This window comes from Chaetodon trifascialis, chromosome 18 (assembly GCF_039877785.1).
Source record: "Chaetodon trifascialis isolate fChaTrf1 chromosome 18, fChaTrf1.hap1, whole genome shotgun sequence".
In the NCBI taxonomy this organism is placed as follows: Eukaryota; Metazoa; Chordata; class Actinopteri; order Chaetodontiformes; family Chaetodontidae; genus Chaetodon; species Chaetodon trifascialis.
Window position 1 is genome coordinate 6,910,423 of NC_092073.1, and position 22,952 is coordinate 6,933,374.

The window sequence follows — 22,952 nt, forward strand, 5'->3', positions numbered from 1 at the left end:
GCAGAGGAAGGAGGGGCAGCGAGCCAGCTCAGCCCATTTCTCTAATGAGCTGCTGAATAGGCCGTGTCAGAGACCTACAGAGGCTAACTACCACCTAAGGCTCATGGTACTTCACTTCATGGAAAAGGCTGGCTTGATGTTAATATTCCAGCCTGGGGGAAGATGTTATAACCACCAGTTGACAAAGCCAAAGGAAAGAAACTGTTTTTTCTCAGCAACAGTGGGACTGCAGGGTTGACTGAAGTCCCCCCACACCTCCGCATACATCCAGCATGGCACTATTGTCTCTGTGTTCTCACTCTCTATCTACAGTTAATTTCCCCAGACCCCCATAGCAGCTGCTGCAGGTACACCTCAGAGAGGTGTAACGCGGGGCCTCATCTCAATTCTCCTGCACGTCCCCCTTTTTCTAACAGCCAACCTGTTTCAATACTCAGTCACAGCAGGGAGAAATAGCGTGTAGGACTGAGGCTGTCAAATCATCTCCAGCAGGTGAAGAGGAAAAGGACGTCAACTCAGGCTGTAGAGGAGCGTGTGTCTACAAGAACAGCAGCTGTAACTGTCCAAGGGTAAATAAATAGATATTGTGGAGAGGGGCCATTATCTGTCATGCAGCGCTCATACAGTCTTGCTTGTATTTATTGCGTACTTAATGGACTTGATTGTATTACTGAAGGTAAGGAGGGGGAAAAAAATCCATTGCCAGCAAGAAGGTACTTTCAGCATCCTGCAATTACCTTATGTAAATCCTGTCCTGGAATGTTGAGCCACTGCTATTTAAAATGCATTGAATTTCCATGGAAAATGATCCACTCCTGCCGCCTGAAGCTCATTAATAACAACGATGAGCCGGGCTGACATTTGGAATACTTACACGCTTACTTAGCATTGCCATGCATGCGAGAACACAGCCTCGTCTGCCATGCGCTGCAGCTATGACAGCACATTTGGAAAAAGGATGGCTTTGAATTAAAGGGCGCCAGCAAATGAGTTATTTCTGCAACTGGAACCAGTTCTTCTTCTTTTTCTTCTTCTTCTTCTTGCACATGATGTTGTGCTTGTGAGCACTCACACAATCTTTGATCATGCAGAAAGAGGCGTGCAGGAAGTGTGCAGCCTTTGCTGGAATGGCCTCATTCTGCTGAACTCTGCCATTATATTACATGACCACTGTACACTGCACAGGAGTTGATACTGGATTATAACAAGACTGACTGACACACACACACACACACACACAGTGAGTCCCAACAGCTCATCTGAGCCGCGAGTGCCCTCTGCAAATATGGCTCCAGCATCTGTTCCCTAAAGGTTGATGGCACATCAGCCCTTCAAAGCGAATGGGGGGGCCCAGGTGGGGCCCAGTCGCCATCAGAGACCAACAACAGAAGGTCAGTGCCGCACTACTGCCGCAACATCAGTCCAGCAGCGGTGCAGCAAAGGGCCTGAGAACGGTGAGATGGATGCACGGGAGCCAGTGGAACATTCATCCTGTCAGACGGCTTGTTTGGATTGGAGGCAGGCAGAGGCCCTGGGTGCTGAAGCTGTGCATTAGGCTGTAAAAGCTCTTCATGTGTCTAATGAAATATGACGTGAAGCCTCTCCCATAGAAACACGTCAAGACAAATGCCACATACAAGCCTGATTCCAAAGAAGCTGCGATGCCGTGCAGAACATGAATAAAACACAACATCATTACTTGCTAATCCTTTTTGATACACTCAATTGTAAACAGTGCAAAGACAATATATTTAATGTTTGATCACCAGCTGCATTGATTTTTTTGTAAATACATGCTTATTCTGAATTTGATGCCAGCAACACCTTTCCTGTTGGGACAGGAGCGACAGAGGACCGGGACTGTGCTCAGCACCGAACAGCAGTCAGAAAACGTTAATGCAAGATTTGAATCCGGATATTTGAAGTCCTCTAAAATGCTGTTCCTGCAACTGTTTCATAATCACAATCTAACAGCAGCATCCCCGGGATGAGCAGCCCTTTGCTCGCTGAGCTGTGAGTAAGAAGCAGTGGGTAAAGTACAGGGGTCTTCACCACAGAGTGGCAAAAACTCCCCAACCATTTTGTTCCTCATCCAGCCACTTTGCCGACAGCCCACCTGCAAATGAAGCGGAGGGGAGCGCTGAAGACCCATAAATCTTTTATGCTCCATAATGGCTTGTTCACATTACCTGCCCACACCTCAGCCTCTGCGGAGCAGGCCGGGCCAGCGCTGAGCAGATCAGGCCTGAAAAGCACCGCAAGCATATGGAGCACTTCAAACACTCAGAGCCTCCCCGGGCCTGAGCTGCGGTCGCACCCATGAATTATAGAAATGATCTAATTGTTTTCTCATTTGGAAATACTGGAGGCCCTCCCCTCTGCGTCTCTGTTTTAACGGCCTGCGGTTTCCAACGGGGAACATGATTCAGTGCTACCTGCCTCCAACACATTTGTCGAATCCAAGGTGGTCCGTCCTGTCAAAACAGAGCCGGAGCCGAGGTGTAAGTCAAACCTGTGGCAGCAAATGAACACGTAGGCAAGAGCGGGAAGGGGATTTGATTTGACTTCAAAGAGGAATAGTTGTGATCAGAGGGAGGAGGAGGGAACACGTGGTGATAAAAACACACAAACAAACCTGGGGATTAGACGACTCCGGGTGCTCTGAGAATGTGTAGAAAGACGTTAGTGTCAGAAAAGGAAAAAATAGTTGGAAAGTTAGCACACCTGTAGAATTCATCTTATTGTATGTATATATATCTATATCTATAGATTGATCTATAGAACTTTACAAAAACACTGCATTCATATCTATTGATTTGGGAAGATAACCTCAACAAATATGAACATTTAGGCACAAGAAAAGTTCAAAACTCATAGTAAAACTACAGATACTGTGTGAAATGTTTAATTTTGTGTGTTCAGTTATTTCAGTTTCAAGTTCTTGCAAAGTTTTATTGGTCGGTTTGCAGAATGAAAAGCTCTTAACAGCAGAGGTGAAGAATCTCAGACGCTTGCACCCATTTTCCCTCAGAGCTCCTTCTTTGACTGTTGACTTCGTGCTTTGCCTTAGAAGGTCAAACATTCGACATATAACAGTTTACCTCATAACAAAGGAATTGGTATTTAATCAACTTGAGTCAGAAATTTCACTCCTCTTATTTTGTCCCCATGTGAGCATTTTTAAATCCAGCATTCGTAACCAGAAATGGGCTTCCACACGTATGAAATGAGCTATCCCAACACAGAAACACGCACACACAACCTGCAGTTAAAATAAAGGGAATACTAGACGGAGTCTTCTGCTCTGTGCAGCCCTCAGCAAGCAGCTTTACTCAGCACCCGCTCCGCCTCGTGCTTCTTAATCAAAACTGGCACTGTGGCAATTACCTAATTAGACATCAATTAATCCACACCCTTCAGGTCCGCAGCCAAGTTTGACCTGAGGAGTAATGACAAAAACGCCTTCGAAGAACGCAGAAATCAGATTAATGGAAGCCGAGCGGCAGAGGTTGTGCAGCATTTGAGAAATCTCCAGAAATATACTGCAGTTCATTTCATAATTAACAGGTAGAAATATAATTGATTGAGACATGAAAGCTTAATCACTCAATTCAATAACCAAGATATCATTTGAGTAGATTAATTCAATTCTGTAATTAAAGCCGAGGGAAAGGTGAAGCATTAGAGTTGATTGAAGGTTAAACAGCAGACTCACCTTTCCGTCTCCGCCGCGTCCGCCCGCTGTGACCATGAGACCTTCACACAAAGACCACGCGCTTCACGCCCTCGACGTTTAGTTTGTCTTTTTTATTAGACATAGCAATTTCACAAACAGCAGTTAGCCTGAAAATTACATTCAAAATGTGCAGCTGACCATGCGCAAACACTCCAGATACACCTTCAAACAAAAGTAACAGTCGATCATGTGTTTGTTTTTTTTTCTTCTTCCACAATCTGTGTAATGTCACGTTTTTAATTCAAATTTACAAAATGAAAATCATCTTTCACTAGTTCACCATCAAAGCATACATACCTGTCACTATAACACACTGGAACAACTACTTCCTGTCACTGTACATATGCTCTGAAAGGTTTTTAAAGGCTCTTCTTTGCATTCTAGCACCCACATGCTCCCATACATCGACCTTTGAGATATTCTCGTGCCGTTTCCCTTCTCTGAGTCCTCTTTAATGCTAGCTTCGGTGAGGAGAAGGGGCGTCAAGCCGACAGTGGCGATTCATGTAAAAATCGGTAACGTGGTTCGCAGAAATCCACTTTGTTGTTTTCCAGTAACACCAGGAGCTCGGTGACGTTTCCCGCCACTGAAGAAACCAACACTGAAGTCCACAGACGATGACCCCCGGCAGCTTAACGGAAACTTTACCAAAGCACGTAAGACTACACGACACACAGTTTGTACAAAGTGGCGAGACGAGGATGCTTCTGCTCAGCTTTTATTCCATTTAGGGTTAATTCACTCACACACACAGAGGGTTTGTCCTCCACCGTTCAAGTCACAGGGCACTCGTGTCACAGGGTTAATGCTTAACACTGGTTGAAAGGGGGCGCTGGGGTGAGGGAGGTGGTGTAGATGGGGGTCGGTGGGACTGTGGGAAGTCAGGGACACGATCTGTAACTCCAGTTCATCCAAGTGCCAAAAGACAGTCTGTTAACATAACACTGATTATTTTTTTCCACCTGATCCAAAACCACACATGGCTGATACATCACAGACAAAGCTCCACGACGCAGAAAGCCAGTTCAGATTCAGCTCATTCCTCCAGCGGGGCGGCGAGGTCGCCGCGGGGCCCCGCCGCGATCCGCCGAGGTCCTCCACTGGCTCCGCTTTTAAGTTCAAATTACTGGCCGCAGGGATCCAGTGTATGTGAAAACACCTGAATACTCAAACCCACCAAATCACACGGACGTCCACGCGTCGTCACGGCATCACTCTCAAACACTGTCGGCGTCCGGCCCGCTACTGGCAGCAGGAATGGCAACTGAAAAAGCGGGTGAAATCTGTACACCTTTTTTTTTTTAATTCATCCCCAAAACTTCCGTAAGTGCAACGCTTTCATAAACTGTCCTGTCAATGAAGGTAAAGTCTTTTTTTTTTCTCCCAACTGCTTGGTCCACAGCAATGTTCAGCTCAGTCAAAGAAAAGGGGGAAAAAGGGGGAGAAGCCTGCGCCTGAAAGCCCAGCATCCCCCTCTACCTGCCGAAGATGCTCTCGTACTCGAGCAGTATGAGCTCCACTATCTGGTTCTGGTAGACCATGTGGACGGCGATGTTGCCCGTCTCGGTCTCGGGCCGCAGCAGCGTGGGCCCGAACACAATGGCCACGCTCTGGGTGGTCATGCGGTTGGCCTCCCCGTGCTCGATCACCCTGGGGGAGACAGAGAGGTGGAATGTGTCACAAACGGCCTTCGATGAGCGTGAATTTGTTTGACAACCTTTGGTTTTAGCGCAGCTTCGGGGTTTCATGGAGAAAAACAACATTACGGCCTTCACACACATCTCCGGGGCTCGAGATGGAGCGCTGAGGCAAGCCTCGCGACACACACTCTGTAACACTACTGAACGCTCCAGGCTAGAGCATAATAGCCTTTTTAAATAGAATCTACATCCTTGCATGCAGATGCACAAAACAATAACATATTCATGGAAGGGAGAGAAAAAAAAGAAGATTAAATCCGCCCGCTGATATACGTAGACCTCCATACACTGAATGTCACGCTATAAATTTCCTACAGAAACACCGCTTCATAGGTACTGAATTACGGCAAACACAACGCCATATAAATGCAAATTGGAAACCTCGGCAAATGTCATTGTGAACATATGATACTGCCCCTGGTTCCAGCGGGCTAAGAATACACGTTAAAGTGGCTGTAGTTTGTGTTTGCCCGCAGGCCGATCAGGCAGAGGAAAGGTAAACACGCAGAGTCAAACAGCACTTCATATAAACACACTGACGGATCCTCAGCGTCTCACGCTCACTCAGTCTCCAGCTGACCAGGTCAGAGTCACATTGTCCAATGAGGAGCAGAGGAATTCTAAAATGATGTCACGTGTGTCTGTTCTTACCTGCGCAGGTGTTTAAAAAGGACTTGCATTGTGTCGTGGTTGGGTTTTGGCAACTTCTTGATTAAGTCTTTGATTGAATTCACTCGCTGCTTGTAGTCGGAGCATTCTGCAGCAGAGAAACAGACAGCCGGTCGGACATGTGCAGAGCACCATCTTGTGGCTAAATTAGGGACAAAAGCGATGCGCGTCTCAACGCCTCGTCATGGCGTATCTGGACAGTGGACGCGGTTACTCACTGATGGCGTTCACGAAGTCGTTGAAGGATCCGTATGTGAAGAGGGGCTCAGGGAGCTCTCTGAAGAACATCTTGAGAGCTCCAGTGGTGACGTGGATGTCCTCCCACTTGCTGTCATTCAGATCCACCTTCTCATCTGATGGAGGGAGGGAAGCGTGACGGAGAGAAGTGTTACTACAGCAGAACCTCAAGTATCAACAAATCTGTGTTCTGTGTGCTGAGAGCTCGGATCATCCCACATCAAGCAGCCGGTGTTTCAGGCATGTTAGGGGTCGGCCAAGAGACCAGAGTCCTACCGTGATTTACAGCAAAGCGCAGCTTCTGGATCACCGCCAGGTTGCCGCTCACTCTGTATAAGCCGTCAATATTGAGACCTGCAGGAGAAGGAAGAGAGGAGGGAACGCTGACCTCAAACAAACAGCCCCAAAAACAGGTCGACCTATCAAACGCTTGGCATTTCCTCGCATCACCTCATGGCTTCGGTTAAAAAGACGCAGCTGAACAGGCTACAAACACTGCAGCTGTTTTTGGGCTTTTGTTCTATGTTTAATGTATGTTGGGTGTATGCTTCATTGATTCAGGTACTTTTACTCATGCTGACATCCTTAGATTTTGTGTAAGCACACAGTTTGAGGCGCTGTTTTTGTGCCTTTGATATGAACTGATGTCAGACCTGAGCGAGCTGAATGGATTCACCTGTGGCTTACATGAGATAGAACAGAGGTCCCGATGAATCAGCTTCCTCAAGCTGAAGGGCTTGTACTGAAGCGTCAGTGTCACTGAGCGAATCAGCAGTTTTTAGCACTGGACCTCTCCTCTCTGACTACAAGTGGTGCTGTCAGCTCAGCTTTGTTCCGCAGCGTGTTCTGCAGCGGCTCAAAGCCTACTGAGAGGACAAGAAGTCCACAGGAAACATAATGGTGATGTGATGACTGCTGCACACAGGTGGCTGCTTAGGGAACTGCTTCCAGGTCTGGATTTGCACTGGAATGAACAAATAGCTGCAGGCTGAACTCACTCCTGAACTGAAGGCAGGGGTGTGAAGGGGATGCCATTACTTACTGATGACTAAATGATTCAGATCAGTCGGATGGGTGCTGTTCATACCTGTGTTCTCCACATGCTCGATGCACATTTTGACGAAGTTGGGCACCGATGTGTTCTCCCGCTGGCACAGACTGGTCAGACTGCAGCCAAACACCTGATCTGAGGGACCAAACACACACATTGGTCTCTACATGCTGTTGCATTTCAAACCCACGTGGGTCGGCGCCTGTGCTGCTCTCTGTCTGAATACCTTTGATGTAGCCTTTGTCTCGGACAGCCTGATAGGTGGGCCGACGGATCAGGAACTTCTTGAGCTTCATCCTGGTTTTCTTCTGGTCTGATGAGTCCATACTCACGGATGTCTTCATCGCTGAGGGAGATGAGCAGGGCATGAGTGTATTTCTTTAAGACGCTCATGATGAGCACGGATACAGCACGTTGTCTCAGTCTGTCTCACCTCGGTTCTTCTTGGAGTCCCGGTGGTCTTTCTCCTTGTCCTGTTTCTCAGCTCCTGGAGACTCGGGCATGTCCTCCTCAATGGCCTCGTCTGACTCCCAGGCCTGGAGAAGAGGACACACACACACTATTAGACACAGTCCACTCAGACTTATTTTACTATTGAGGCCTGTTCGCTCCAACCAAGCCTGCAGCAGCCTGATCACACTCTTGAGTGTTCACTCTTTTTACTGTGTTAACATTCTGATTTCAGCTCTCTCTGGTCTGCACAGGAAGTGAGGGAGTGCAGATAAAAGAAATCTGCTCAAAGATTAAACTGCTGACATCTCATGATTTTGCTAACGACAGCGGTCTCCTCACGTGTGTGTTGATGGTCTCTGTGAGGGCCCGGTACCAGTCGTTGATGACGCTGTCGATCTCTGATTGGATCAGCAGCTCCGTCCCTTGACGAGTCTTCAGCTGAGGGAGGAAAAGTCAACATTACTTCTGACCAAAACCACCGCATTAAATCATATGAAGTCTGTGTTGATCCACAGCAGATCCACAGCGCCCGATACCTCGATGACGTGCTTCTTGCTCGACTTGTCCTTGGAGGCCCACTCCACCGACCCCCCTCTCAGATCAACCGTGAACTCGGGCTTCGACTGGTTGCTGCCAAACTTCTGGAATCAAGGAAACGGTATGAGAGGCTGACAGGCAGCTGACATCAGATGTTCATGTTAAACAAGAAATGGAAAGTTAGATTTCAAAACATCCCGTAACTACATGTGATCTGAATTTCTGCCTGTTCTCAGGGTTTTTAAAAGCGCAGACACCACAGGGACTACAGTGCTTGTTAGAGCAGGTGTCACATCCTTCATTACTGTTTGGAACTCCTCATACACACACACACACACACACACACACACACACACACACACACACACACACACACTGTGAGTTGTTATTTATATCAGGTGCATATTAATGAACAGGCAGTGCTTCGGGTTAGACTTTTTAAGACTGTTGGACATGAAACTGACTTTCAAGGTTACTTAATGTTTCCAGGCACACAGAACATTATGCATATGCACACTGACACTTGTGTTTCAACCCCACCATGATGGCCTGTCATCATCAAACATGCGTTCTTCCAGGTTACCACAGAGAGCTTTAAAACATCTAAATTGCTGAAAATGGACATCAACATCTCTGGTTTGTGTCCAGCTGGGGGTCGTTGTCTCTCTCTACTACTGGGTCTAATAAAGACAATAAATCTAAACTTTCAAAAGCTTTCAAGGCTTAGATTAATCTTTCCATCCAACTTAAACCTTCGTTAACTGATTTATTTGCCACTTGAGGGAAGTAAATCTGCTGACATATCACCACCTTATAAAGTTATTACGACGAACGGCAACATTAACATTTATTCAGTCGTGTTTGTGTCCACCTGACGAGTGTAAGTCGAATACTCACTCTACCTTTAGCTGTTTTATTCTCTACCAGCTCCTGAGACACATATCTGGCTCTTTAGCTGCTAAATGCTCCACTATGCTAACCAGCTGTTTTCTACCTTTGTCTGCCTTCTGAAAACAGCTGCTGCTGCTGCAAGCAACACTGCTGAGAGCAGTAAAGGTTAGAGCTGAAAACCTAAACATGAAGCTAAATGATGCTAAAACACACGGAGCTGAGAAGGTACAGAAAAGTCAGGTGATAATTCTCTGTGAGTTCATTACTGCAAGCATTTTCACATCACGCACACGAGAATTGGTTAAATTAGGATAAGCTAAATCAAGCTCCACACACACACACACACAGTCAGCTAAAGCAGGAGTGAACAAAAGACTGACGGATGGGGAGAAGAAGGAAGACATGCAGAGAGAGGGGACATACAGCGGCAGCCTGCACAGGCCTACAGTTCACATAGGAGACAGCAGGACGGGGCTTGACTGAGCGCTTCCAGTTGCTAAGAAGAGTGAGGAGCAGCTCAGGGATGGAGCCGCTGCGGTAGTAAGACTTCAGGAGGGAGGAGAGGAGAGGAGAGGAGAGGAGAGGAGAGGAGAGGAGAGGAGAGGAGAGGAGAGGAGAGGAGAAATAAACAGAGGATGACACATTTCACAGCACAGGTGGCAATGAAGACAGATGACTATGCAGAAATAAGGAAGAAAGAAATAACACAGAGATGAATGGAACACTAAAAAAGCTCAGAAGCCCAACAAGAACACGAGTCTCTTGGGGCTGATGGGATACATACCCAGCTGGTGCTGCCCCCCTGACCCTTGGCAAAGAGGAGGGAGGACCCCTGCAGCACTGTCCACGAGGAGGTCCAGTTCTTCCTGTACGGCACAATAACACAGAGACGACTCTCTGAAAAGCTCATCAGGACTTTAAAAAAAAACAAAGCTTCGTTCTAAACTGGTCAGTTCCTACCTGACTTTCTTTCCATTCTCTGTGATTTTGGTGACATTGAGGACTCCACACTTCTCTGAGGGCTGAGGAGGAAGACACAGACGCAGATAAGGACCTGCTAGAACACATGCATGAAAATACACACACATCCACACACACAGCGCTGAGGCTTGAGAAGCGAATGGGACAATGCTGTAGGCTGGAAGTGGCTGGGCTGCTTGATGTTATGTGCAAATACCACCAGCAGAGGGCACCCTAACGCTGCTGCGGAGGGTCAAAATTGCTGCATTCCTGGTTGGAAAATGTTTTGTCATGTTAGATGTGATGCAGTTAGACGTGGGATGTGGCATGCAGCTGGTGAGAGGAGCCAAATGTGATGCAGAGATGGAGCGTTCAGAGGATGAGAAGATGTTTGTGTTTGGGTGCAGGCGAAAGAAGGATGGCGGTCAGTGTGGTGCGATGCGGTGTAAGCTGGGATACTAACTGTCGAGGGGTGCTTAGGTGATGAGGGGCAGGAGTCAGAGTCTGGAGAGCTCTGCTTGGGCGCCGGAGCACACTCCTACCAACAAGAGGCACAACATGATGAGTCGCTAACAACTACCAGCTAACTACAAGACACATGAAGAGTCAGTCTGAGGTCAGTGAGGAGAGGAAATGGATCAGCAACCTGCAGAGGAATCACAAGATTGTGCTGGATGTTAGTGAAGGTCATCAAAAGGTAAAGATGAAGTTAAGATTGAGGTTGTAAACAACATGCTTTTATTCTGGCCTTCTGAGGAAAGTGTGTTAATTCAGCGAGAGGTTCCAAACTGCAGCTTCTTTCCTGTTCATCCAATCCACCTTAAGAACAAATCAGCCATCTTTGATTGGCACGGCTTTGATTTCATCACAGCTCTCTAAACGAGGCAAGTCTACAGGACACACTGACAGCGAATCAGGGCGGATCGTCTGTTGATTAGACAGGGGGGTCGGAGGGGAGCGGTACCAACTTTATCACGGCAAAGAGAGAGGCGGAATCTCCTCGAGTCAGAAGTGAAGCGCCAGAGTTTGAGAGAAAACTGCAATGAAACCACCAGAGTTAGCCTCCCACACGCTCTCCTCACACTGAAACCTTCTACAGTTGGACTGGTGTTATCGAGGGCTGCTGGTGTCCAGTTCAAACTTGTTCATTAACATTTACGTGCGTGCAATGATAAAAATAAGTCTGAAACTACAAATTCATCTGTAGTTTTCTGGCATTTGTCTCTCGTCAGTCCCACAATTTCACAGGAGTGTAATACTAACTCTCTCCAGCACTCTTTTAAAGGCATAATGTTTGCTGTAATGGATTAGCGTGCTCCATGGAAGTCAGCCTACAACCTGACTCTGCGCAGAAACTAGCTGGAGTGAATACAAACCACCAACTTCACTGTCTGATAGCAACATCACAACACATTCACTTGTAAACACAGGTACTAAACCTGCTGCCCACTTGAACAACACCCCCCCCAGATCCCCAAATAAAAGAGCCAGATTAAGCCATTGTAAGCCTGTGTCTCTGCTGAGCTGAGAGCGTCATCAGTACGCTGGGATTAAACTCACTGCTGATAACACAGGTAGCACAAAGACCACATGAAAAGACGGGACCCATGTCCACACCAATCAGACCCAACAGTCTGCCACAAGCTCTCTGCTCTTGAATCCCGTCGTCTTCACTGTGTCTTACCTTATCGTTGAGGTCTAGGACGTAGGTGCTGTGTCTCCACTTGGTGAGGACAATGGGGTCCTGCTGCTTCCTCTCCAGACTGCGACTCTTGGGAACCTCTCCGGACTGAGGGGAGATGTTGTACTGCGGGGACAGAGAGGACGGCTGAAGTTTAGACGCACACAGAGTTATTCCAGCTCACCTTTCAGTATCGTCCCTCTGTCCTACCTCTCCTGATACTCTCCACAGCACCATTGGACAGAGGGAGTTCTCTTACAGCTCAGGCATTGTCTTCAACAGTCCCCAGTAAAGTCCACTGATAATACCCATGTCCGCACTACAGTCCACTCGGTCTGAGAATGGACTACTGATTTGTGATCAGCTCTCTGGATTAGCAGGTGCACAGCCAGTAATAGTCTGTCACCCAAACTTGGCTCCTGTGTGAGCTCCTCAGACTCTCATCCACTTACACTGACAGGAGAGGGCTTAAGAATACACACCAGTGGGAGGAGTAGCCATGCAAAAGTGTGTTACCGGGTAGTGGTGTGAGGTGATGTAATCGGAGAAGATTTTCCACTTTCAAGAAGAGGAGGTGACTTTAACTGAGGTGCGAGTGAGGCAGCAGACACACAGATGATGTTCATAGGATAGTCTTACCTTGGGTAGTTCCCATTCTGACCTGGACCCATCAGCGCTGTAGTAGTAAGGCCGGCCTTGCTCATCCACGTGTTTTATCCACTGCGAATACAAACAGTGTTCAGCATCCAAAAATAAGGAAAACAACCATATTTAATGCAGATATCATTTGCAGGGAGTGAATCTACAACGAAATGCAGAAGGTGTCCGTCAAACTATCAAAGACATGTCCCTGCACAACAGGGATCAGTCTATATAAGGTGCACGGTCGATCAGTGGACTGCACCTTCTCCTGTGTGTACTCAGAGACGTAGAGTGTGTGTCCGTGTTCATCCAGCTCCTCGGACCAGCCTCTGGGGGGCGACCCGTACTGGCTGTCAGACTGACTGGAGTGGGTGCTGTGACAGTTTTCCTCTGAGGACAACGGCTGAAGAGACACAGAGACACTTAATGAGACATGGTGGTTCACTGTTGTCAACAAATATGTCCATGAATACGTTACAACCCTTTTACTTTTGTATGTCTGTTTTATGCTCCTTTGAGCTTCTCCTTTAGCTACAAGAGCTGCTTAGCTTGGCTAGCTTTGCAGTAATGTTACAAAGACTGGAAACCATTAGCCTGGCTCTCTCAAACTGGTGCTTTTACAGTTCAGTTTTTGGGCAAAAATAACAAACAAAGTGCAGAGTAATGTGTGAACAGAGCTTTAGAGGGGCTGGTAGGCACATTATCTTACCTTTGGACTGAGCCAGGCTAGCTGTTTCTGCCTGTTTCCAGTCTTGCTTAGCTGAGCTAACCAGCTGCTCCCTGTAGCTTCATACTTACCCTAAATACATGACAGTGATATCAACCTTTTCATCTACCAAATGCTATCAAAAAAGTAAATAAGTGTATTTCTGAAAATGTCAAACTATTCCCTTGAAAACAGTTCCACCCCACCCCCACCAAAACATCAAAACACTGCTCATACAAATGACACATCTGTCATAACTATAGCTGCTGCTCATCCTTATTGCCATCTATTACTAATTAACCTGTATATTTCACACATCAATGAATCTGCTCTATAAAATGTAAAAAAAAAATCCTCACATGAGAAGGTGTGACCTGCTTTAACTATGAATTAAACAATTCAAATATATGTTGATTCATTTTCTTTTGGTTCACTCATCAAGTCAGCACTCATTCATAATAAGACCACGATAATAATTAGCCATTACTCTTCAGTACATGGTCCTGCAATAAACCAAACCACCACATGAGGGCAGTGTTGGACAGTGAGTCAGGAAGCTACAACCTGACAGGAAATCTCAACATCGCCCTTTCAAAGGCACTCATGTTTCCCTACCTTCAGAGACCACAACAGCATTTTAAAAGTCCTTTGAGGTCCACCACACCGTCACCGCAGCCTGTTTGTTTAAGGCTTCATCTACACACTGTTTGTGTGCTCTGCTACTATGGCTGCAGCTTCTCACATATAAACTGAACAGATGAACCTTGTGCTTCATAAAGGGATCGCTAATGTGTGTCTGCAGAGCGAAGAAGCTGATTTGTTGCAGTTTTGTGTGTGTTTCGTCTCAAAGTTAGATGTCTTTTACAGATTATATGCTAAGCAAAACATAACGAAACGGCTTCGACTGGTTTAAGCGACCCTCACCTCACTCTCCACTGTGCCCTGGCTGTCTCCTCGGATGCTGCTGGTGCTGCCGCTCGTGTCCCTGGTGCGCGGCGGCTTCCAGGTGCGCTCTCCGGTGGCGCGGTTGTAGTAGAAATGCCTGCCACTCAGGTCTTTGTGGGTCTCCCAGTCGCCCAGGATGTGAAGGGGGGAGCTGGACGGGACGGGTGGCAGGCTGGACTGAGAGATCTTCAGCTCCTGGAGGTTGGTGTAGACCGGAGAGTCGGACCGGCCCTGACCTGTAGGTGATGTTGTCTGGTGGAAGAACAAAAGGAAAGCAGAGAGGAGGTCAGATCATGCACACCTCCTCAAGAGCTTATTTAAGATCTGAACATTGCACTTTCTGCTGTTTTCAGCTGATGTTCCCTCATGTCTACAGTGACTCTGAGTGTCCTGGTTTTCTTCTGAAAATGTCATGATATTCCAGGAATTCCACAACCAGAAGTAGCCCTGAAATGACTGAGTGTGCTGAGATCTAAGGATCTGTGGGAACGTTGGGCCTGCGCAGCACAGAAACCAGCAGCTATCACATCGTGGAAAGGGACTGTGGAATGTAACAAGCTGAGCTGTTAAAAGTCAAAATCACAAACATGCGCGTTTAGCTGCAAAATTCCAACCTTCTTTCAAAGAGCATGAAGGTGAGGCGATGAGCTATGAGTCTCTCTGACAGTCTGCACGGCAGGATGCAGCTGCTGATCACATCGGATGCCACATGTGGCTTGCAGATACTTTAAAATCATATCTGTCCGATTCTAATCAGGTCCTCAAACCAGATGGACTCAGCACACTTACATAATCTTTTATCTGTCTATTCAGAGAGCAGAGATAAATGCTATGAACATAAAGGGCTACTGGTGTTAGCATGCAAGCTTTACTCATATAAGACCTTTCAAAACAGAAGTTACTGAGTGATTTACGGGAAGAGAAAGAGAAGGCGAAATATGAAGAGAAGTACAATTAAGTGCAGAACTCAAAATGACAAGGCATAAAATCAAGAGAAAGACAGGGAAAACAAGGATTTTAAGATGCGTTTTAAAGATGGTCACTGTCCAGTCTGTTTATGATCACCTTTAGATTTCTGCCTCGAGCTTTGAACAGACAGAAATCGTTGCTTTTAAGAAACTGTATGTCAAGATAAAGCTTTAAAATCAATCCTGACAAGGAACCAGTGGAGAGTAGCTAAAATAGGACCAACGTGCAATTAGGGCTGGGCGATAAAACGATATGTCTCGCGATAGACACGTAATCAAGATCAATAAAAAATATGTTCGATAAAACATTCGATAATTTTTTTCTTCGTCGGAAGAAACAGTTGCGAAGCAAGGTTGGTTGCATAAACAAAGACACTCGCTCTCAGGTAACCGAGCAACGTAGGGAGTAACCGCTGATCAGTGGGAGTGACACGCTAACACGCCAATCACGTAACAGTATCAAGTTCGGTTGCGCCATCTCAGTGTCTCGTGTTTGATGCTTCGTGAGGCGTGAGATGAGAAATAGAAAGTGAGCGCTGCAGCGAGCGAAGAAATTGTCGACAGGGAAAGTCAGCTCACCAGTATGGAGTTTTTTGGATTTTATAAGTCGGACCGTAGTCAGACCAATGTGGTCTGTAAATTATGCAAGACTGTCATCCCCACCAAGACCGGTAATACCACAAACTTATTCAACCACCTTAGCCGCGCTCACTCTTTGGAGCGCAGCCGTATTCGCCAACGTCTGCCAACGTCCAACAACATCTGCAACCGCAGCACCATTATAATCAGAGGAAGGTTAAATTTAAAATAAAAATGTTTCAATTTAATGTTTAATTTCTCCTGGTTCTTATTTTAAATAGGTAATAAAAAATATCAATAATTATCGATATCGACCGATATAAAACACTTATATCGTGATACAGTTTTCAGCCAAATTGCCCAGCCCTATGTGCAATCTATGCTAGCTTTTGTTTACAGGCTTTGTGCAGAGCTCTGGACCAGCTTGAGCTGAACTAGAGAACATTTACAGAGGCAGGTGATTAAGGTGTTTGCAGGAATCAGACGGAGAACAGCCCAGAGCTAACGTGGTGCAGGAGGCTGGGCTGAGCTGAGCTGCGATGAAATACAATGAGGAAAGGAAGCGCAGCGGCAGGAGTGACAGACGACGTGTTAAGCGGCTTATCAGATGCCAAAACGCTGCATGACACTTCATCATAAACACAGAAGATGTTACAAGTCAAGCTATCGCCGTGGCAACCATGTTATGTTTCATCACAACGATGGGGAGGTAAACGAGACAAGATGTGAGCTTGCGTTTATCTGATTAGCCGACGCGGTGCTTTGCTGGATGACGCTGCAGCTTCATCAAAGCACGCATGACCTCCTACAGATCTGAAGCTGAGAGCTCACATGGAGCTCACTGCACTGCATCAACACATTACTAACTAACAGATAAGAAGATCATTCTGATTAAATGAGTCCATGTCCCTGCAACAAACGAGCAGACGAAAAAAAAAATCTGCATTTTGACAGGATGAACGTTGCAGCATGTGGTCACTTTTCTGTGACACAACCATGCTGCCATCAACAATGCTTCGAATTGCACAAAGAGGGTTGGTTAAAATGAGGGTGGCAAGAGTGAGGAAACAAACCGAGGAGGAAGGGGAAGTAGACGGGGAGATAAGACAGAGACTGCTTCTGAGCAGAGGGCCGGTGTTGGTGAGGTATATAAGGAAAACTCAATGAGTGTCAGAGTGCTGTTTCACTGCAGAAGCTAGTTTCTAAATGACTTAACAGCTAAGAAGAGTCAACACAATAAACTGACACACAAACGTGGCGCTGCAGTGTCAGCGCAGACACACTTCAAAGACAGTTCTAACAGCCATCTTTGAAAACTTGGCAGCACGCGAAGGTCACACCACAAAAGCCACAAAGCGACGTTTCCGTGGCGACAGCTCAGACAATTTCACAGCGTCGTGGATGCTTCTGAAAAATATTTCGGAGCAGAGCTGAGTCTGTGAGAGTGATGCCAGCCTCGTGTCTCTAGGGGAGATCCAGCACCAAACACTGTGTAAAACACAGAGCGGGTAAAGACCCGAGCAGACGCAGGTGTGCTGCAGGTGAGGAATGTGGGGGGTGGGGTGGTGTGGGGTGGATGGGGGCGCTTCAGTTGGAGGATTTGAACCGCTTTCAGGACACAGATGGGACTTCCTGCCGGTCTTGGAATAACAGGAATATTTTTCACATAAATTATTATTTAATATCCTGCACACAGGCGGGAGCAGAGGAAAGGTTCCTGCTGTTTTCAGTTAGGTTTACCCGCTGCTTCTCCGCTTCAGTCCAACACACAGCAAGTGCTCCAGCATGGAGGCGAACCGCTGAGAGATGACGGTTTGGCTGAACTCGGGTTCAGACTCATCTGTCACAACCGGAATGGAGCCGGGGAGCCACGGCTTTAATTGGGTTTTTGGGGAATAATGTGGTAATGATCAGGTCTAAATGCAGATGATTGAGTGTGGCCTGAGGAGCGAGGCTGGGGTCAAATCTATTCAGATTCCACTCAGGCCAGACAAACCAAAGTGCATCCGCTGGAGAAGCAATTAACAAGACATAACGTCCATTTTGACAGACGTTAAAACAAAACATTTTGCTGCAGCCTCCACTTTCATTCAGATGGCAATCGTTTCGGACAGAGTGGAGGGTCCACAGGCGGCCATCATTTAACCTCAAATTACTCATGCTGCCTTTCCAGGCAGTATGTCATCACCTGTACTTAAAGAGATAGTTTAGCTATAAAGTATCACAGCACCATGAAGTGAAGAGGCAGAAGAAGAACAGTCAGAACTGACCAAAGATTCTCAGTCATCCAGGTCATGACTCATTATTAGCAACGCCATAACACTCCCATAAGCCTCAGCTGTATTACTAAATGTTAGCATATCTGTGATAAATACAAACCAGCCAAAAACACTCACCCAGTCAATAGCCATCAGCTGGGCTTTGGCACTATACCTTTAACAACCTTTTTACAAAGAAAACTGGATGACTAACTGCTCCCTTGAAACCGAGCAACAAACTGAAAATAGAACTGATGTCAAGAGACAATGGGTGCCCTCTTTTGCAAAAATGGACTGTTCTGCATGAGACAGAAAAGCCTTATGCAACGTGCACCATATGCCGAGAGAGAAGTCCAACGCATGCTTGGAATAGCAGAGGACTGAACTCAACATCAAGTGTTTCGCTGGCAGCCTGCAGTCACATAGTATCTGCAGGATTCAGACCGACTAACTTTTGTTAGGACGTTATTAATGCTACCTGGAATTCAATTTAACAATGCTGGTGGTGCCTGCCAGCTTCTGATGAAAAGTCCTCCAACATGTAAATGGACAGTTTGAGGAAAAGGACACCAGGAAATGAACTGTTACGGACATGAAATCCAACTTTTGGCAAAAGATGCACTGCAAAGATACCTGCCAGGACACAGAAAATACACCCTCTGGACTATTTTTAGATGAAGACAGGCCACATATTTCCATGTCCATCAGGTCTCATTTCAGGCCCCCTGTCTGTTGTTTCACCTTGTATCCAGAGCTGCACACAAACACGTCGTCATCATCCTCGCTGGCTCTCCTGTAACCTCTGAATATACTGAATGCACGACGCATGGCGACCTCACGTCGGCCGTCAACAGTGACAGGAAGCACGCCGACCCCTGTGGCTTCACCTGCCTCCAACACACACACACACACACACACACACACACACACACACACACAGTCCCTTTTTTCTGTCAGCCCTTTTGGCTGTGTGACAGTCCGGTTGAAGGTAGGAGGGAATTTGAGACGGCCTGTGACAGAGGGAAAGGGGAACAGGATCCGACCGCCCAGCAAACACACTCCTCTAACACAACAGGAAATTACAGCAAAAAACTCAGAGCTTCCTCCGTCACAGCTTGATTTTGTGTGTTAGAGTCAAACTGGGCACTGACAGACGTGTTGACAGACACACTGGCAGTTCGGACTGTTTCACCACAGGCCAGCCTCTATATTTAAACCAGGCCAGTATGCTCCGCACAGCCGAGCAGAGAGGAAAGATAACACCACCCATCACTCCTGTGCACGGCCTTCGTCCTGCTCTCATCTTTCACGTGAACAAATGAGCGCCGAGGACATGATCGACTGAGCAAGCTGTTGCATAGTTTGAGAAAAAAAAAGGCCTTGACACAGTTGAACAATCTTCACCTGCAGAGAAATGATAACCCACCTGTTCAGGCTGGGATCAAGAAGTGATGAGGTAAATAATACTATGAGAACAGGTATGCTGTTGTCAGTTAGTACTTTTCTACTTCAACAGTCCTCTAAGCATTATGCAATGCATGCTGTAATGTCAGATCTTTCATTTAATTTCTTCTTCTAACACCAGAAACAGGAAGTTTACAAGGCTTTTATCTGATGATACACAATTTATCAGCCAATATTCATTTTTCACGTAAACAGCTTCTTATATAGAACATTGAATGTGTCCAAATGACTGAATCTGAGATGTGAGTGTGTATTTTCTCTTACTTCTTTCTTTCATGTCTACCTGAGAGGGATTACCTGAACCACCTGTGCAATCCCTTAAACCTTCAGTCTTAAAAACTTAAAGATGCACTAATCAATATTTTATGTGGGATGTGAGAAGTGTTGCCTGTAATGTCAAACCCTCAGCGTTGGCCTCAGCTCTACAGAACTTTTAAGGGTCTTTTCAGCTCATTCAACTTCACTGTTTTGGCTCAGAGCCACATATTTCCCCCCTCAGGAGCTGGAGGAGACCAAAACATAATAACAGAAGGCTGAATATTGGACTTTCATTTGTCAGGAGGCCAGAAACACATCTTCAAATGAAAGCTAACGCTGCTCCTTTAATGCGTTAATAAGACCTTATGAAGTAATAATACATGTGTGTTGTGTTTATTGCCTGTTGTGCTTCCCCCAGGTGGACAAAAAACATAAGTAATGCAAGTTTAAAGAAAAAAATCTGGACTATACTGAAACATGATGTGGGCAGCATACACAGTGTAAAGTCTTACGTATTAACTTATTCATCATGTTCTGGCTACTACTACTGGCTACTTTGCTTCTTTACATGTGATGTAGTTTACACGAACACTCTGAACAGTCCTGAACACTGACCAGCAGATAGAGGCACAGTTTATCTGCAATGAGCCACAACAGATATCATCGGCTCAATAACTCTCATGACAACAATCTTTCACACGTTCATATCCGTGGTCAGTGATGAATCCTTCCCACAATGCACTGGCAGTCCTCTCAATGACTGCCTGATCGGAAACCTCTCCTCGCCATCGTCTCACGGGCGGATTCCTGGCTAGTTTGAAGTGAATGAGACGAGAGGGGGGCGGGGAGGCTGGGGATCGAGACCCAGGGTCTCTGACAGGTAATTAAAAATAGAGAAGGCCTGAGGGGGTGGGAGGGATCGCTCATACAGCTCAGGGGAGAGAGGAGCGTATGAGGGATGGATGGAGTGAGAGATACAGGCAGCAGTGAGGAGAGAGAGAGAGAGATGTGTTGAATGCAGAACAGTCTCCACAGCAGCAGTGGTCTGTCTGCACGGCCATGATAAATGAGTTTCAGACTACAGTATAGAATCCCTGCAAACTGCATTTGAATGCATTCCGCAGCCTGCAGAGTGTGTAGGCACACCTAGCATGGAAATGTGTGATTAATTCAACTCAGAAAGGTCTAATGTGGAGGCAGAGGAGAAGAGACGCATGCAGCAAAAGCAAAAGACCTGATGAGAATTGGCTTGTTAATGGAGCCTGATGAGATTATGCTCTGCTGCGTGAAACACAGCTTACTGTAGCCCTTTATTTATTTATCACCAGGTTGGGAATACTATTCTGTGCCCCCCCCCCCCTCCCCCCACCTCCGGTCTATCCACCTATCCCACTGTGCTTGTACAATCACTAGAAACTGCCTGCGCCTCGCACCATAAATTATTCTGCTGGTAAAGAAGTGCAGGTCAGGGTGAGGGCAGCGGGGACGCAAGGCTGTAGGTGCACCCAGAGTCCACTAGGTGTCTCTCTCGGGTCAGGAGGGAGGACGGGAAGCGGGGCGCTAGTGAGTGGGTGGGAGTCTCCATCAAATGCATGTGGCCATGAGGAGAGCATCGTGAGGGGGAGGGCTTTCTCTGGATGCACACATGGCAGCCCACTCTGCAGCATCTCCATGCTGCACTCTGAGACATCATTTGTATCCATGCAGCAGCAACGCACGCCGCGCAGTCACGCTGAAGACATCCCACGCAGAAGCAGCGCGAACGCTTCATTCTTTCGGTTGTCTCGGACAGAGACTGTGATGCGATTCCGTCATGTTGCTGCAGCTGATTCAGAATGTGCTGCTGACTGACAACGCTGCTGCTGCCAGGATCCACACAGAGACAAAGACAGTGGAGCACATTCGATCAGCTCTTCAGACCCAACACTGGCTTCTAAGAGAAAATCTTAATGCTTGCACCGCACGTAAATAGCTAAATGACACAGCACCAGCATGTATCACTGACCTGCTGGTACGATATGAAAGCGCACAACCTTGTAAGGTTAAGAATGCTGTGATACAACATGTCATCTAGACAATGACATTAGACTAAAAGTGTCCAAATTGGCAAAACAGAAGGTCAAAAAGCCTGGCTGTATCCTCCTGGACACAACTGAAGGTTACAATGTTCAGTTTTTGTGCTGCTTCATCTGTACGGTTGCTGTGGAGGCTGCAATTATCGGTGCTGTTGAATTGTATATCAATGAGGGAGGTTTACTAGGTGTGCCAAACACACTTGCAACCGCCGTGTGACTATATGTCTGCACATCTTTTCTTTTGAATTCTCTTTCGAATAATTTGTCTTACAGGACGTGGACATGTCTTTACATTTCTTGCCACACCAGCTTGCCCGAGCACACACAGATATAGTCTGAAGGTGGCCGTGTTTCATGTTAAAGGCTGTGGACACTGTCGCAGCAGTAAGGCTAAAATAATTAGCCTGCGTTTTGTTTAAAAGCTCTTTCTGTCACAGATGGCGCCTGCATCAGTGTCACACCTCAGAGTGTGTGTGCATTGCCCCTAACTATGTTACATAATGTGATTGTGTAATTGAATTAGATGGAAGCAGGTTAAAGGAGCTGTGGTGGGGTGGTGGGGTGGTGGGGAGAGGTGGCACGGTGACTGACGGAGCTGCATCCGTGACCATGGCGACACCTGGCCAATCAGGCAGTCCCGCAGAGGAGTGTTTGAAGATGGACCGCAGGGGCTGGGGGTGGGGGTGGGGGTGGGGGGGGTCACGCCACCTCAGAGCCAATGCATCAATCCACGCCGCTCCCTCTGTTCTTTTGTCCTCAGTCCTCTCATCTTTCTCCATTGACCTCTTCCCACCTCCTTCATCTTTCACTTCTTTTTCCCCTCTCTAGCACACACACACACACACACACACACACACACACACACACACACACACACACACACACACACACACACACACACACACACACACACACACACACACACACACACACACACACACACACACACACACACACACACACAAATACACACAGCACACCCTCCCTGCCCTTTTCCCCCTACAGCATCCTCCAGTAATCATGCACCAAACCTCTTTGGCCATTCTCTCCCTTTCTCTCTGCCCTCTCCCGGGCTCAGCCAACGCCCACCCCCACCCACCCTCCCTCTGCTCCAGGAGGTATGCTGCTGATCATGATGGCTG

General features: G+C 46.9%; 1 protein-coding gene across 6 annotated transcripts in view; it reads right to left on the bottom strand.

Annotated features, from left to right (window-relative positions):
* Positions 1 to 3,788: 3,788 nt before the first annotated feature.
* arhgap12b (Rho GTPase activating protein 12b) overlaps positions 3,789 to 22,952 on the bottom strand; it is a 51,638-nt gene continuing 32,474 nt past the window's right edge. For 3 of the 6 annotated variants that reach the window (XM_070986518.1, XM_070986519.1, XM_070986520.1), the window contains exons 3-18: positions 14,188 to 14,460; positions 12,820 to 12,960; positions 12,555 to 12,635; positions 11,919 to 12,041; positions 10,698 to 10,772; positions 10,235 to 10,296; positions 10,059 to 10,140; positions 8,383 to 8,487; positions 8,186 to 8,284; positions 7,827 to 7,929; positions 7,620 to 7,739; positions 7,430 to 7,528; positions 6,619 to 6,696; positions 6,324 to 6,458; positions 6,088 to 6,193; positions 3,789 to 5,386 (exon numbers count right to left, since the gene is read on the bottom strand). In XM_070986518.1, coding sequence (XP_070842619.1) covers positions 5,212 to 5,386; positions 6,088 to 6,193; positions 6,324 to 6,458; positions 6,619 to 6,696; positions 7,430 to 7,528; positions 7,620 to 7,739; positions 7,827 to 7,929; positions 8,186 to 8,284; positions 8,383 to 8,487; positions 10,059 to 10,140; positions 10,235 to 10,296; positions 10,698 to 10,772; positions 11,919 to 12,041; positions 12,555 to 12,635; positions 12,820 to 12,960; positions 14,188 to 14,460 — 1,857 coding nt within the window. In that variant the 3' untranslated portion in view covers positions 3,789 to 5,211. The remainder of the gene's footprint in view (positions 5,387 to 6,087; positions 6,194 to 6,323; positions 6,459 to 6,618; positions 6,697 to 7,429; positions 7,529 to 7,619; positions 7,740 to 7,826; positions 7,930 to 8,185; positions 8,285 to 8,382; positions 8,488 to 10,058; positions 10,141 to 10,234; positions 10,297 to 10,697; positions 10,773 to 11,918; positions 12,042 to 12,554; positions 12,636 to 12,819; positions 12,961 to 14,187; positions 14,461 to 22,952) is intronic. The other 3 variants (XM_070986521.1, XM_070986523.1, XM_070986522.1) reach the window with 3 other exon arrangements.